The 16,471-nt window shown below is 37.7% G+C and overlaps 1 protein-coding gene across 1 annotated transcript in view; it reads right to left on the bottom strand.

Moving 5' to 3' along the window:
* ATRN (attractin) overlaps nucleotides 1–16,471 on the bottom strand; it is a 215,992-nt gene that overhangs the window by 134,257 nt on the left and 65,264 nt on the right. The window contains 4 exon segments of the mRNA XM_078148561.1: nucleotides 4,059–4,302; nucleotides 5,279–5,369; nucleotides 14,655–14,823; nucleotides 16,140–16,345. Of these exon segments, the coding sequence (XP_078004687.1) occupies nucleotides 4,059–4,302; nucleotides 5,279–5,369; nucleotides 14,655–14,823; nucleotides 16,140–16,345 (710 nt within the window).

Raw genomic sequence — 16,471 nt, 5'->3', positions numbered from 1 at the left:
AGCTGGCAGGCATTTAGAACTCTGAGCTAGACCTGTGTGAAAAGCCAGCATGTGAAAGAGGGATCAGACTTGAATCCAAGGGGACAAGCCAGGAATAACAAATAAAAGTTACCAAGAATATATCTCCTCAATGTAAGGGAAAAATCCTAACAATTAAAGGTATCCAAAAGTAGAATGAGCTACTTCAATGGAGGCATTCAAGTAGATTTCAGATAATCACTTGTCAAAGATGATGTTATACAGCGAACTCCAGTACAAGTTGGACTAGATGCCCTGTCACAACCCTTCTGAGTTTGTGATTCTGAGGATTCAAAGATCCAACAGGCTAGAATGATGAGTAAAATGAATAATATTCAATGTAATATTAAAAAAGATCTGCACAAATGTTTTTTTCCCAAGCTCTAAATTGGAGTTCAAGTTTGAATACCATTTTAAGAGGGATACTGATAAATGGAATTGCATGCAAGAAAGGATGGCCTGGATCCTAAGAAATCTGCAAATTGTCATATGAAGCACAGTTAAAGATACTGGGTATCTTTAGTTGGGAAAAGGAATTTCAGAGGAGACCTAGTAGATGTCTTCAAATAATTAACAGAGAAAGGATGGGATCAAGGACGTAATCTTCTACATGAAGTTCTTCTTGAGCCCCAGATGCTACTTCCTTCCCTAGATAACCTTGTGCTTCTTTTGTATGTATTCAGTTTATGCTAATATATGTACATGGCATCTGTCCAGATAGAAGGTAGGCTCCTAGAAGTCAGGAGCAGTTCCATTTTTGTCACTGCATCCCTGATATCCAGAACAGTGCTATTTATTATTAACAAAGAGATGTTTGCTGACTGACTGAAGGACTGTTAGTTATAGGAAAGAAATGTAAGCTTTATTCCCCATAGCTCCAGAGAGCACAAGCAGGCCTTACCAATAATACCGAACAGATACTTTGGGGTTCTTGAGAGTACAGCAGTTTCTAGAGCATACTAAGAAGCTGGGAATACAAAACAACTTCCTTCACAGCCAATTCAATCCCTTTTACAACTTCAACCAGGTGATGTGAATAGGAGAAACAGCCTCCCGCTTCACAGCACAACTGAGAGTGCAACAGTGTTAAACCTCATTAGTACTAAAACTAAAAACAAATCAGGATACCCTGGCTGGCTTCTCTTCATCACTTACATAACAGAAGGCAATCTTAGCTCACCTCGAAAGTGACCTCCTAGGCTAAGTTATTGTACTGCAATGTCAGCTTCTCTGAATTAGGCTATCACAACTTCTCTGATATCCGTTGCTTCTGAAACATAGCAAGATCTTGTGGGCTTGGGGGTAGATTTTTGGTTTGGGACTGGGGAAAGATATAGGGGACAGATCTAAGGGAAAAGGGAAAGGGAAATATGTAAATGCAATACTGGCTTATTCAATCCATATTTTATTATAGAGTCTTGTTCTGGGAGTCAGAAAGACCTGAGCTCATTCAAGTCCTACTTGAAATAATTATTAGCTGTGTGATCCTGGGCAAGTTATTTAACTTCTATCAAGCCCCAATTTTCTAATCTACAAAATAAGGATAATAACAATACCTACCTTACAACAGGGTTGTGAGGATCAAATAAGATAAAATACATAAAGTGCTCTGCAAACTTTAAAGTGCTATATAAATTTTAACTATTATTATCTTTTAGTCTAATCTATATCTGAGGAGCAATTCCTCCTCCAGAGGTGATCATTCAGCCTCCATTTGATGGAACTGAATGGAATCTATTCCACTTTTGCACAGCTCTCAAGGTTAACAAGCTGTTCCTGACATCAGGTCAAAATCGCCCTCTAGGAACTTCCATCCATTGCTCCCAGTCCTACTTTCTGGGGCCAAGAAGAACAAATCTCATCCCTCTTCCACAGACATCTTTTTTATATACTTCCAAGAGAGCAAGCACGCTTCTCTCCTCTAAGCTCAACATACTCAGTTCCTTCCATTACTCTGCATGGGACATGGTCTCTAGTGCTCTTGTCCCTCTACCCTCTGGATAATGAACCTATGTCAATATCCTTCCTAAAATGTTAACAACCAGAACTTAATATTCCAGATGAAAGCTAACCAGGGCAAAAGAAAACAGGCCTATTTCCTAACAAAATGTACTAATTTATTAATTCATTCTAATATCGGAATCATCTTTTTGGCTGCAGTTTCACATTGGGGGGAAAAAGTCCTGGCCCTCAAGAAGATTACAAAGCTTTCTTCACTAATTTCTAAGTAATTCCAATTTCTAAATTGTGGTTCAAGGTGCCAATCTGAGCCTTTGTGGCTTCCTGAGCTAGAAATCAGCCAGTCATTTTCAGATTTTTTTTTTAGGATTTATTCAAAAGAGAAAATATTGTATACAGAAAAATCAACAATGTAGTTGCAAGTAATCAGAAGTGTATAGAAGATTACCTACCTAGCTCGTGCTTTTCTGCTTGTTATGGTAACCTATAATCCAGCATTTCACAGATACAGTCCAAGGCCTGCAAGATTTCCTCCTATGCCACAGAATATCTAGTCCTCAAAAAGAGAATGACATCTCTCATCCCTTCAATTCCAGATTAGTCCATCTGGGTGCTTTGGCACCCATACAATGGTCTATGATATAGTCTCAATTCATTTTTAGACAATGAGGAAACCTTATTGCTGGCAGATTTTTGCTATTCTATACACTTTCCCATGCAATCACTTAGATAACTAGACACCTCCCTTTCTTCTACCAATCAGGATTTAAGAAAAAAAAACCTTCCACTTAACTAAAGTGTTTTCCATTACCCAAAACAAAAACAGGCCCAGTTGACCCCTAAGGTTTACAAAAGGCAATTCTTTTCATTACACAGTTCTTTCTCCAAGCAGCTTACAACCTAAGAGAGTGACAATATAAAATATTCAAATATTTATAATAATCTTTGTACAGTTATCATAAAAGAGGTATGAAAAAAAGTGCTAGTAAGTTTCAGGAAAGGAAAAGATCCTATTCAGTCACTAAAGATCTTCAAAGGCTCCATGAAGGAGGCCACATTTTAGCTGAGTCTTGACAAAAGGACAAGGTTTCAACAGGTGAAGAGTATTCCAGGCTTCCCTAACTGAAGAGCATGAGGAGGGAAGAGCAGGAGCAAAGGTTCTGTGAAACATTTGGGTAAGAGTGACTGTATGAAAAACTGTATGCTGGTATGTAGGTTCTGGGCCAACCTCTAAAGGCCCTTAGGGAATAACAATGTGTAAAACAGTGAGGGTGGGAGGGAGAGGGAAACTGAAGGTAGGAAAACAAGTGGTCAGAAGACAAGTGGAACCATCCAAGACCTATACTAAGAGCCCATGATAGCCTGGTGGCAATAAAAATGGACAAGAGAAGAGAGAGCTGAAAAGACTGTGGAGGCAGAAGTTCTAGGGCATTGGTGACTTTGGAATGTGGCATATAAGGGAAAGGCAGGCATAAAAGTTCCAGGCCTAGTTAATTAGAAGAATGGTGACAGGACCACTAACACAAGTTATCTGTGGGTGTCATGCAGTGCTACTTATAAACTTTCTGCAGGTGGATATCAAATCTCTCGACTCAGCATCCAACCCAGCATGGAAATACATACAGTATTCTGCATAAACCCAATATGTAAATCTAGTGTTCCGCATGGAGCTGGCATGATTTTTTTAACTGACTAGGCAAGACAACATGGGAGCCAGGCTTTGGTTTATTTGTTGCTGTGGGCTTTTTTGCAGGTGGGAGTGTGATGAAGGGCAGAAGAAATGCAGAAAGGAGTTCCATTTTAGATAGATCAAATAACTTCTGTTTCTTAAAAATTTCCTCACAGGTCTCAATTTCCAGTACTAATAATCATTTTTGTCACTTCAAGACCTTATCCAAATGTCCACATTTCTCATGCTGGAGATTTCAAAACTGGTCAATGGCTGAAATATACAAATCCATTTTGCCACCTCTGATCTTCCATACCATATCAATGTTAACCAAGTTTCAGGATAAAAGACTGGCTCAGTGTTAACTATGTAATAAATGTTAAAAAGCAACCGCTGACAATAATGTACCTACCAATGTCATATTCCTGCACATTGCTTATGTAGCCATAGAGAGGACAGTGACCAAAGATGACCAGCATGACAACTCGGCCATTTTTCATTGTGACAATGTGTGCTGAGTGCCCAACAACTGCATACTGCTCCTTTGCTTTGGGGGCCAATAAAACCCATGATTCATTTTTAATGTGAAACACCCTCAACTCATTTGTCACATTGCCTGTTGAATCAATTTTTCCTCCATACATGTAGATTTTGTCCTAGAAACAAAATTTGGAAGACATGTTAAAAGGCTCAAACGTGAGAAGAGAAGAAGAAAGGTCATTTCTTTCTACTCTACATTACATAGGAAATTCTTAATGACTGCTTTTAGATTCTAGACATTTAGAAAAGTCACTGAAGAGGTATAGAATTTATATAAATGATTTTTACAAACATGATTTTATATAATGTGTGATACTGATATACAGCTTATGGTCTATTTTTTTTTTCAGGCAGGAATGAACATGATGCAGTGGATAGGGCACTGGGCTGGGAGTAAGGTTCAAGGCCCACCTCAGACACTTACTAGCTGTGTGACCCTGGACAAGTCATTTAACCTTTCTGTGCCTCAGTTTCCTCATCTATAAAAGGAGGGGGTTGTACTCCATGGCCTCTAAGGTCACTTCCAGCTCTAAATCTATGATCCTATGGAGGTCAAATTGTAACTCATCACATGATATATCTCCAACACCTGTCCACTCTTCCTGGTCTTCCTCTGATGAAGTCTTTTGCAGTATAAAGTGACTTGGAAAAACAAAACTCAACAGGTTTCTCACACTATTCCCTAACATAGAGAAAAGGAAAAAAAAATGTGAAAACTACTGTACAGTCTTATTGGGTAATATAATTATTCTTTCTTCAAGTGATCTAAACATTTATGAAAAGATATGCTTGTGACTAATTACATAAGAAACTTCAGTGTGTCTTAGGATTTTAAGTGTCCTGCCCCACAATTACGTTTCCCTAATACAATTTGAATTCTGTTAAAAATCACTCTGATAGATATTAAAGTCAGCTTAAACTTCTTCATTTCTACTTATCTACTGCTCTGCCTTTTATTATGCTTTCCACATAGGAGGCAAGATTTTACCAATCAAAAGTCATGTTAAATCTCTTTTTAACAACAATACAATAATACAAATTAAACAATCACAGAAAAGTTAAATTTCTTATCCCTTAGCAGAGACATTTTACCTCGTACAATGCCAAAGAATGACCATATCTGACAATCACATCATTTACAGTTTGGTTCAGTGGAAGCCACTCCCCAGCATCAAGGTCATACCTGTACAACAAGGAGAGATTATGGTTTTACTAAAACAAAAGTATTTCACATTTTGTTCTTTATTATCAGTTCTACAGAATCACACTGAATTTGCTAGAGATGGGGAGGGGGTAGAAGGAGCCATCTAGTCACACCAGGTAAGTACTTGGATAGGTAAGTACCTGGGATGACCCTGGTACTCATAAAAAAAGGAAAGCAAATAATAACTGCTATGGACAACAGTTATTTCTGATGACCAACCCATCCAAATTGGTGCTATTGCTTCATTATAGGGATAGGGACTAGGCCTGTGTTTTTATTGATCCAGGGGAGGAAACACCCTCTACCCACACAGACAGGCATTTTCTCTGCAACTTATTGTCAGAGAGTTGCCTAAAGAACTGAGAGATTAAGTTTCGTGCCCAGTGTCACATAGCTGTTATGTTTCAAAGGCAGAAGTTGAGCCTGGTTCTTCCTGGCTCTGAGGCCTGCTCTGTATACACTAGCCCACGCTGAAACTTCAATAAAGAATTTACATGTCAGCACTCCCAGGCTAGACTTCAATTCAGCCCACAGACTGAAAGGTGGGGGGAAAGGATGGCAAGAGAAGACATGCAACATATGGAGAGGCTGAAGGGTTATTTTAAGAGCTGTTAAGGGATTTCATATTCACATGCACTTTATTTCATGCTCATTGTGATCTGGAACTGGTAACCTTTACTTTCATTACCAGGCCTTCTATTTTAACTCATTATACAAAATTCAATGTTGAGTACAAACATACCCTTAACAACCCAACTAAAAAGCTGCAACATTTTGCTATGATGCCATGAGCAAACTGCCCCATTTGTTCCACTATTCCTATAGAACTGCCTTACAGAGAGAGAGAGAGAGAGAGAGAGAGAGTGAGAGAGAGAGAGAGAGAGAGAGAGAGAGTGTGTGTGTGTGTGTGTGTGTGTGTGTGTGTGTGTTTGAGACAGAGAGTGCCTGTTATTTCAAACTATCAAGGATAATTAAAGAATGACAAATTTACAAACAGTGTGATTCCCAAATCTGTGCTTCTGGATCTTTCTCTAATTCTTCATATTTTTTTAAACAAACCTAGAAAGCAATTATAACCATTTTAATTACAATACAAAAAAAATGTTTTTAAAGACCTTTCTGTTTCCTAAAAAACTCCTAGGTTTTTTAAAAGTTTTGTGTGTGCATGTAAAATTTTAAATTCATTTCTAAGTAAACTTAAAAGCTTTAGGTTAAAAGGGCAATTAAGAGTGCTTAATCAAATTACTCCTGTACAACACAATGTATTGTGAATTATTTTTGAATTAAGATTTTATCATTTGTCCAACTACCAGGAAGAACTTGCTATTAACAAGATCAAGGTCAGTAAGTTTTTAAACATCATGTCCAGAACCCAAGCACTAACAAAAATGCACCTACCAAAGTCAGATTCCTGCCTATTGCCTACATAGTCACAGAGAGGGCAGTGGAAACCACCCTGAACTAATAGCAAGCCAACCCTTAGTGTTTTAATTAGCTTTGTGATTGTGGGCAAGGCACTTATGCTCCCTGATATTCAGTTTACTTATCTATAAAATGGACTCATAACACCAATAAGATAACGTATGTGAAATCTACCATAACTACAAAAGACCGCATAAATGTCAGCTACTAGCATTTCATAAAAGTTAAACATTTCTTTAAATAGCATCAACAAAGGCAAAATATTTGAGAGATATCTGCCATTAATATAAAGATGACATATTTAAAGCCCAGGTATAACATGTTATTTAAGACATTAGTTGTTGTTGTTTTTTTAAACCAAAGTGTCATAGTCCTCCTACTATACTGTAAGCTCCATGAGGGCAGTGACTATGCCTTATCTAAATTTCACTATCTTCCCCCTCCCACCCTCTCCCCTAGCATAGGGTTCCTGCACACAGAAGGCACTTAATACTTACTGAACTCAACAAATTATGCAATGAAATAGAATCAAGAGATACTACGCAGTCTAATACATCCCCAATGCATAGTGTAATTATGACCTAAATGTGAATAAAAAACTTGAATATCAGGAAATGAAGGTGACATGAAAAGATTTCAGTAAAGATCTATTTTTTCCAAGAAATAAAAAAGATAAAAGCAAGTCCACAAGGAAAATAGGTCAAAGTAACTCACAATCTGCAAATCAGATTTACAAAGTACTTTCCAAGTACTGGGTGGAAAACATCTGGAGTCAGAAGACATGGGTTCAAATCCCAGCTGTTCCTTAATACCTGACCTAAGTTTCTTCATCTATAAAATGAGAGGTTGCAGTAGATATTCTCTCAAGTCCCTCCCAGGTCTAAATCTTATGACTCCACGAACCCAGTGAGGTAGGCAGCAGTAAAAACATTGTCATTTAAGAAATGAGAAGAATGAATCTCAGAAAGGTTAAATTATTTGTCCACGGTCACATTCTGAGCTAAGCACTACTGGGCCTGAAATCCACATCTTCTAACTCCATGACCAGTGAAGGTTCCTGCTATTACATCGCACTGCCTCTTACACCTACTACAAGATATGACCTTAACAGCATCAAAATTTTCCTAAACTATTATTATTTACCTATGACAGTTTATGACGTAGACTCTGATGGGGAAAAAAGCCTTAAAATGTTTTTCACCAATCCACAAATAATTCACCATCATTAAAGCTACATTCCCCTTTGGTATTAAATTTTAAACAACTAAGTAGATAAAAGAAATACTCTTCAAGACTGAACACAAGTAAATACTTTTTTGAGTAACAAATATGATGTTCTCGGCCCTACTCCCTAAAACAATTTATATTACTTATCTAAAAGAAGATTTGTTTGACTTTCAATAACTATCACAGGATTTCCCTGAAATCAGTTTTTGCTAAAGAGCCAATGTATCACCACACTTCAAAACTTTCAAGAAGTCAAAGATTTCACCAACATGGATACTCCCTACCCAACGCCTTTGTAGATTTTTCTTTACAAGTCGTTGTGGCTTACAAAATTCTCCAAACTTGGATAGGTTATCAGACCAGAAACCTACAATCAATCACTGGGTTCGTACTCAAAGTGTTTCCAACATGGTAGGTGTATTGGGATAATTGGTTAGGTCCTAAAAAGTGAAATGAGAGAAGGTATAACGGCTCATTTGCAGTTACTCTACTCAAGAAAACCTCATTATGGTTGCTACATACAAATGTATTTATAAAAATCCTGCTCTGCAAATTAAGAAAGCTTTGTTGTTTCTGATGTAGCCACAAAGGCAACACCATCATCTGAGAGTCTTCACTGCCTCCTGAGAAAAAGAAAGGAAATCAATAAGTTTTCACTCGCCTAGTAACGTCCTCAACACATTTCTGAAACAGCCCTATCCTACAAAGATAAATTTGCCAAGGCCCTGATGATCTAGATTGTATGCTAAAGGACCAACTACCTTTATAAGTAAAACCATGACCAAACAAAACGCAAAGATCCAAAAGCAGGAACTGAGAGATCCTAGCTCCCAACCAATTAAAACAGCAGAAAGCCCAAAGCCCAGATCAAAAAGCAGGGAACAGCTCTGCAGAAATAAGTTTAAACATACAGGGATGGATAATTAAACCATACAAGTCAACTACGTGATAGTGGGGATTCTTCTTCTGTTACAGGCTGGACTAGCTGGCCACTGAGAACTTGTCCAGTTTTGAAATCCTGTAATTTTGTCACAAGACAAGCCCAGGAGATATGACCCTTTGGGATACTGAAATGGAATAATTAGGGGGCCAAAGGTAGCCAGGGCTCACCCTTACTACCAGCCAGATAACCGGCTGTGCAAGTTACATCTTTGCAGCTCTCATTAAATGAAATTGGAACCAAGAACACCTATGTATAGTCATTGTGTTATTTCTGGACAAAGGCAAAGTGCAGCATCTTGCTATGGTAAAGATCTCAAAGGCGGTAAAGATCTTAACACTTCAACAAAGCTCACAATTGTGCTTATTATCTATCTCTTAAGTGCAATTAAGTAGACTCTCAGCACCATGAAAGAATAAGACCTACTAAAGTCTGTAGTCCATAGCACTGCCTTTGAGAAGCAAGAGTCACTTTCAGCCTCTGATAAGTCATTGGAAGATGTCAATAATGGTGGAATGTACAATTAGCTTCTGGAAAAGAAAGGAGGCAACCTCCATGTATGTGTGTGTGTATGTATGCATGCTACATGCATGCCCGTATGTATGTATGAATCTCCAAAACAAAGAGCTTCTAGGTAATCTATTAAACAGAAATTCATATTAAAATAGTCCATGCAACCAGAATAAACAATTCAACTGTCTTTGTAGATGAATTTTCAAATTGTAGAACTTCTTTAATGACACAGAAGCACAACATACTGTAAGTTAAAGGGCTTAGTCATAATAAAAGTATTAGTTGCTAATAATTTCTGCTATGACCTGCTCCCCTAATGGCTATAGGAAACAATGAAGCTAATACAGTCACTGAGAGTTCTGTCTTTCACAGTTATGGCTAGGAAGAGAGTACTTAAAGAAATAAATAATAGAGATGATCACAAAAAACAAAACAGATACTTTTAATTACATAAAATGGAAAAGCTTTTGTAGGAACAAAATCAATGTAACAAAGAAAAGAAGGGAAGTTGTGCACTAGGAAAAAAAAATATTTGCAGCAAACATCTCACAAGCGTCTGGTATCCAAGATATATACAAAGATAACAAATATAAGACCAAGAGCCATTCCCCAATGAACAAGTGGTCAGAGGTTATGAACAACACTTCTCAAAAACACAGTTATTAACAACCGTGTTGAAGACTGTTTCAAAACACCAATAATAAGAGAAATGCAAATCAAAACAAATCTAAGATTTCACCTTATGCCAAGCAAATGGGTAAATATGACAGGATGGAAGCAGTCAGTGTTGCAGGGGCTATGGAAAGAGAGACACGCTGAGACACTGCTGGTGGAGCTATGAATGTCTAACTATGACCAACTGAGAATTGGATTTAAAAAGTAACTAAAATGTCCATTATCCAAGATGCTACTGCTAAGCATGTAGCCTCCAAGGATGTCAAGACAGAAAGAAAAGTCCCACATATTGCAAAATATTCATGGCGATGCTTAGTAACAACAAAAAACTGGAAACAAAGTTGATGTTGATTAGGAAATAGCTTAAAACTGTAGTACGTGAATGTAATAGATGTTACTGTGCTGTAAAGAACTATTAATATGAAGAATCAAGAAGCATCAAAACATTCATATGAATTGATAATGAGTGAAGCAAGGAGAAGCAGGAAAACAACATCCATAATGAGAACAATGTAAAGGAAACTTAAGTATTAGTTACAGTCACAAAGCTTGACACAAGAACAGATTATAAAATATGCTTCCTTCACTTCTTTGCAGATATGTAATACTAAAGGTGTGGGATACTGTATATACAGTATTAGGTGATGAACCGGTTAGTTTCCTTTTCCCTCTTATTTTATTCTTTGTTATGAGGGACAGTTTATTGAGTAAGGAAGATAAGGTATAATGTTAAACCAAAATTGTCAATAAAAATCTTAAATTTTTCTAAAAAAACAGTTGCCTCAGTGGGGTGGAGCCAAGATGGTGGAGAGAAGCCAGGAAGCTGCCTGAGCTCTCCCAGCTTCCCCTTGGAAAAAAACATCACATCAAGCATCTAAAAGAATTCTGGAGCAACAGAATCCACAAAAAGACAGAGTGAAACAATCTTCCAGCCCAAGAAAACTTAGAAGGACTTCAGGAAAGGTCTGTCTCACTTGGGTAAAAGGGGAGCACAACACACTGTAGGCAGTGTCTGGGCAAGCCAACGTGAGGCTCTTAGCCACAGCATAAATCAGCAAGCAAGACCCTGCCATCCTGGTTCAGCAGGCCAGTGGCACAGCAGGCTAACTTCGAGGCAAACTGCCAGCCCCAGAACCAAGGGCATATTAGGTGCAACTAGGCCAGGCAACCCCAGCACAGCGGGCAAGCCACCAGCCCCAGAGGCCCCTGTGCAGAAAGCCAGTGACAAGGTCCTTGGCCTTCAGTGCAAAAAGCTTGGGACAGTGATCCCTGTACCCTAGGAGAGCTAAACTTTTAAAAATGAGCAAAAAACAAAAAAGAGCCCTATGGTGACAGGGAAAATCAAAACACAAAGAAGAGGACAGCAATGTCAAAATGCCTACATACGAAGCCTCAAAGGGGAATATGAATTGGTCTCAAGCCCAAAAAGTCCTCTTGGAAGAGCTCAAAAAGGATTTTTATAATCATGTAAGAGAGACAGAAGAAAAATCAGGAAAAGAAATGAGAGTTATGCAAGAGAATTATGAAAATAGAGTCAACAGCTTGGAAAAGGAAGCACAAAAATTAACTGAAGAAAACAACTCCTTAAAAAATAGAATTGGGGGTAGCTAGGTGGCGCAGTGGATAGAGCACCAACCCTGGATTCAGGAGGAACTGAGTTCAAATCCAGCCTCAGGCACATAACACTTACTAGCTGTGTGATCCTAGGCAAGTCACTTAATCCCACTGCCTAGCCAAAAAAAAACCCAAAACAGACAAAAAAAATAGAATTGGCCAAATGGAAAAAGAGGTACAAAAGCTAACTGAAGAAAATAATGCCTTAAAAATTAGAATTGGGCAAGTAGAAGTTAATGACTCCATGAGACAGCAAGAATGAGTCAAACAAAATACAATTCTACCTACTCAGTGCCATATGAAAGAAACTACCAAAAGTTATTTTATAGAGCTAGAAAAAATACTAACAAAATTTATCTGGAAGAACAAAAGGTCAAGAATATCAAGGGAATTAATGAAAAAAAAAATGCTAAGAAAGGTGGCCTAGTCATACCAGATCTAAAACTATATTATAAAGCAGCAATCATCAAAATTATTTGGTACTGGCTAAGAAATAGAGTGGTGGATAAGTGGAAATAGATTAGGTACACAAGACATAGTAATAAATGACTTTAGTAATCCACTATTTGATAAACCCAAAGACTCCAGCTTCTAGAATAAGAACTCATTATTTGATAAAAACTGCTGGGAAAACTAGAAAACAGTGTGGCAAAAACTAGGCATAGACCAACATCTCATACTGTATAGAAAAATAAGTTCAAAATGGGTACATGATTTAGACATAAAGGATGATACACTAAGCAAATTAGGAGACCAAGGAATAGTTTACCTGTCAAATCTATGGAGAATAGAAGAATTTGTTACGAAACAAGGAACAGAGATTATGAAATGCAAAATGGATAATTTTATTATATTAAATTAAAAAGGTTTTGCACAAATAAAACCAATGCAACCAACATTAGACAGCAGAAAGATGTGAAATAATTTTTACATCAAGTATTTATAATAAAGGTTTCATTTCTCAAATACATAGAAAACGGAGTCAAATTTATAAGACCATAAGACATTCCCCAATTGATAAATGATCAAAGGATATGAACAGGCAGTTTTCAGATGAAGAAATTAAAGCTATCTATAGTCATATGAAAAAATGTTCTAAATCACTCTTGATTAGAGAAACACAAATTAAAACAACTCTGAGGTACTACCTCACACCATCAGATTGGTTAATTATGACAGAAAAGGAAAATGATAAAAGTTGGAGAAGATGTGGGAAAATTGGAACACTAATGCATTGCTGGTAGAGCTGCAAACTAATCCAACCATTCTGGAGAACAATTTGGAACTATTCCCAAAGAACAATCAAACTGTGCATACTCTTTGATCCAGCAATACCACTACTATGTCTGTGGCCCAAAGAGATCATTAAAAAAGGGAAAAGGACCCACATGCACAAAAACATTTATAGCAGCTCTTTTTGGGGTGACAAAGTATTGGAAATGAGGGGATGCCCATCAACTAGAGAATGGCTGAACAAGTTGTGGTAGAGGAATGCAATGGAATACTACTCTGTTATGAGAAATGGTGAGTAGGCGGATTTCAGAAAAACCTGGATTTACATGAACTGATGCTGAATGAAGTGAGCAGAAGCAGGAGGACATTGTACATAGTAACAGCAGCATTGTGCAAAGATCAATTATGACAGACTTAGTTCTTCTCAACATTACAATGATCCAAAGGGCAACTAGGTGGCTCAGTGGATAGAGCACTGGCCCTGGAGTCAGGAAAACCTGAGTTCAAATTTGACCTCTGACACTTGACACTTACTAGCTGTGTGACCCTGGGTAAGTCACTTCACCCCATTGCCTAGCCCCCTCCCCCCTAAAAAAATACAATGATCCAAACAACTCCAAATGCTAATCAAATTCAGAGAAAGAACTATGGAGTCTGAATGCAAATTGAAACATACTATTTTCAGTTTATTTTTTGGTTTTTTTGTGGCTCTTCCCTCTTGTTCCATTTCTTCTCTCACAACATGACTAATGTGGAAATGCATTTACATGATTGCACATAGTATAACCTATATCAGATTACTTGCCATCTTGGAAAACGGGGAGCGGGGTAAGGGAGGGAGGGAGAAAAAAATTACAACTCAGAAAACTTATATAAATGAATGTTGAAGGGGTAGCTAGGTGGCGTAGTAGATAGAGCTCTGGCCTTGGAGTCAGGAGGACCTGAGTTTAAATTCGGCCTCAGACACTTGACACTTACTAGCTGCGTGACCCTAAGCAAGTTGCTTTGCCTTGCCAAAAAGCAAAAAAAACCATAACAAACAAAAAAAAAAATAATGTTAAAAACTATCTTTACATGTAATTGGGAAAAAAAATATTATTTTACCCCCCAAAAAAATAGTTTCCTCTCTAAAGGAAACTATTTGAATCATTTCATCCTACCAAAACCAGTTTGAATATATAAGCAGGAGTATCAATCAGAGTCTCTTTGGAAAATACCAATCTGCTTAAGATGTCTTTCTCTTCAAGCCAGAATGGTAGCTGGCTGGGAAAAGAATAGTTGAGAAGACTTGAAGGCAGAGAATTAGGAGAGAGCAGTTATTAAGAAAGCCAAGTAAGGAGAATATTCTCAGCAGAAGGAGATGTATTGTGCTTGTTAAATGTTACAAAATATTCTACTCTGTACTTGAATACCAGAATAATCCCAAGTCTTTAACTGAGTTTCTACTGAAATGTTTAAAGTATTTTTGATTAAAGAAGTGGATTTCTCTCACTTTTTAAACCCTTAGTAGGAGAATTCAAAACATCAATGTCAAAATTGTGTTTGAAGAAGAAGGTATTTTTCTTCACGATCACAGTGTTTTTCTGACAATTAACACTAAGCGTATTTTCAAAATGTACAATACAAGTCGTTCAACTTACGCCAGAACCATGTTGTAATCTGAATGGTTGAACATATAACCTCCAACAACCCACATTATGTTACCACTGACAACAGCTTTGTGGGATGCTCTGGGGAGCTTTGGCTGAGAGTATTCCTCCCGAGTCCAAAATGACTGATTAGCTGGCACAGGAACTGCACAGCCAGGTCCTAGTGAGAAACAGAATAAACACCGGTTAAACAAAGGAAGATTTTACATTTGAGGAGGTTTGTTCTTTACAACTGAGGCAATGAATCATAGAAAAATGTACCTAGAAGAGAAATGTCACCAAGTTTATCCCTCTCCCATATGTAACCTCAGCATCTATATAGGAGACAAAACGCTTCAGAATTTTCACCTCTCCATTCTATTCTGCTAATGGACCAAACCTGAGTTATAGCTATTGATTTCAAATAAACATCACTAAAACCTGAAATCACATCACCTGTGCTTATGACAAGCTTAGGCTCAAACTAAATTTTACTTGAAGTCACGCACCAGAAGTAGCCTTTAGCAAATGGCATCAGTGAGTAAGTAAGACAATTACAAAGCCTAAGAATTTCTCTGGTAAACTAGTACAAGAGAGCACTGACAAACCTTGGATCCCTCTTCTAATTTGTATGCTACTAAACCTGGTACTTACATAGTATTAGTTATGTCAGAAACTTCATGCACATATTCTTTAGGCAATATTAAAGCTAGACAAAACTCAAGACTCCCCAAAATGCAGTAGCCATAACAGATTTTCAGGTAGGAGTTTGACTTTTACTTAATGATAAGCATTCAATAGGCACTCAAATATTTGATTAATGAAACTAAAAATGCCAACCAAACTCACACGACCACTGAAAAAATTGGTAATGCCAGCAAAATGCTTTTTAAAAAACCACCTGGGAAAAGATTTCCAAAAACAAATCCATTTTTCTTCCCACAAAGGAAAAGCAGAGCATTGGGGGGAGGGGGGTTAATTTCAAAAATGACGGTGATTCTGTAAAACTCCGCTGGTCTACATTTTGGCTATCTCCATTTTCCCAGTACCATTCAAGGACCTGACTTCTTTGGGAGCCTACCATGTTACACCTTCTCCTTCTCTATGATTTTCTAAGTGAAAGCTCCTAGGCAAACACACTTTATAATCATTCTTCTTACTACCTAGACCACACCTCTGATATGACCCCATATAGTCCAAGATGCTATCTATGATTATGTAGAGTTCTTAAATTCAAATTTGCATGAAGAAGAAGCAAGGTGTTCTTGAGCTCAGTGGCTCAAATCCAAACCCACTTCTAGACAGCTAACACTAACTTAACGACACACCTTTGGAATTTAAAGGTACAGCATAAAGCTCCTGATAAGCGGAAAGTTCAACTGTTATAAATGTCTATGCGCTGAAGATATACACCCATGGTGAATTCACTGAATTATCTTTAAAGGAGAGAGGGGTTAGAGGCTCCAAGGCAAACAAAATATGCAAGATTATTCTCACCCTGCCAATCTGGGAAGCACGAGCATTCTCTAACGCCACTTAAATTGCAGATGCCTCGATCTGGATAGCCACAGTCATCTGTACAGTAAGGAATATCACATGATTCTCCTTTCCAGTATTTTAAACACTCACACTTGACAGTGTCGCTGCCATCACTGAGCTTACATTCTCCTCGACCAGAACAGTTATTGGGGCATATGTCATAACTATAAACACAAGAAAAAAGAAAGAAAGTCAGCAAACAAAACATCAGTATATCTGGAAGAACTTTAGTAAAAGGCTCATAAGTTGAACTCTCATTTTCATCTATCCATTAATAATGTCTACTGCAT

Source organism: Phascolarctos cinereus, unplaced genomic scaffold, assembly GCF_003287225.1.
Source record: "Phascolarctos cinereus isolate Bilbo 61053 unplaced genomic scaffold, phaCin_HiC Scaffold_9;HRSCAF=440, whole genome shotgun sequence".
Classification (NCBI taxonomy): domain Eukaryota; kingdom Metazoa; phylum Chordata; class Mammalia; order Diprotodontia; family Phascolarctidae; genus Phascolarctos; species Phascolarctos cinereus.
The sequence above is the reverse complement of the archived record's forward strand: the minus strand, read 5'-3'. Positions and strand labels throughout refer to the sequence as shown.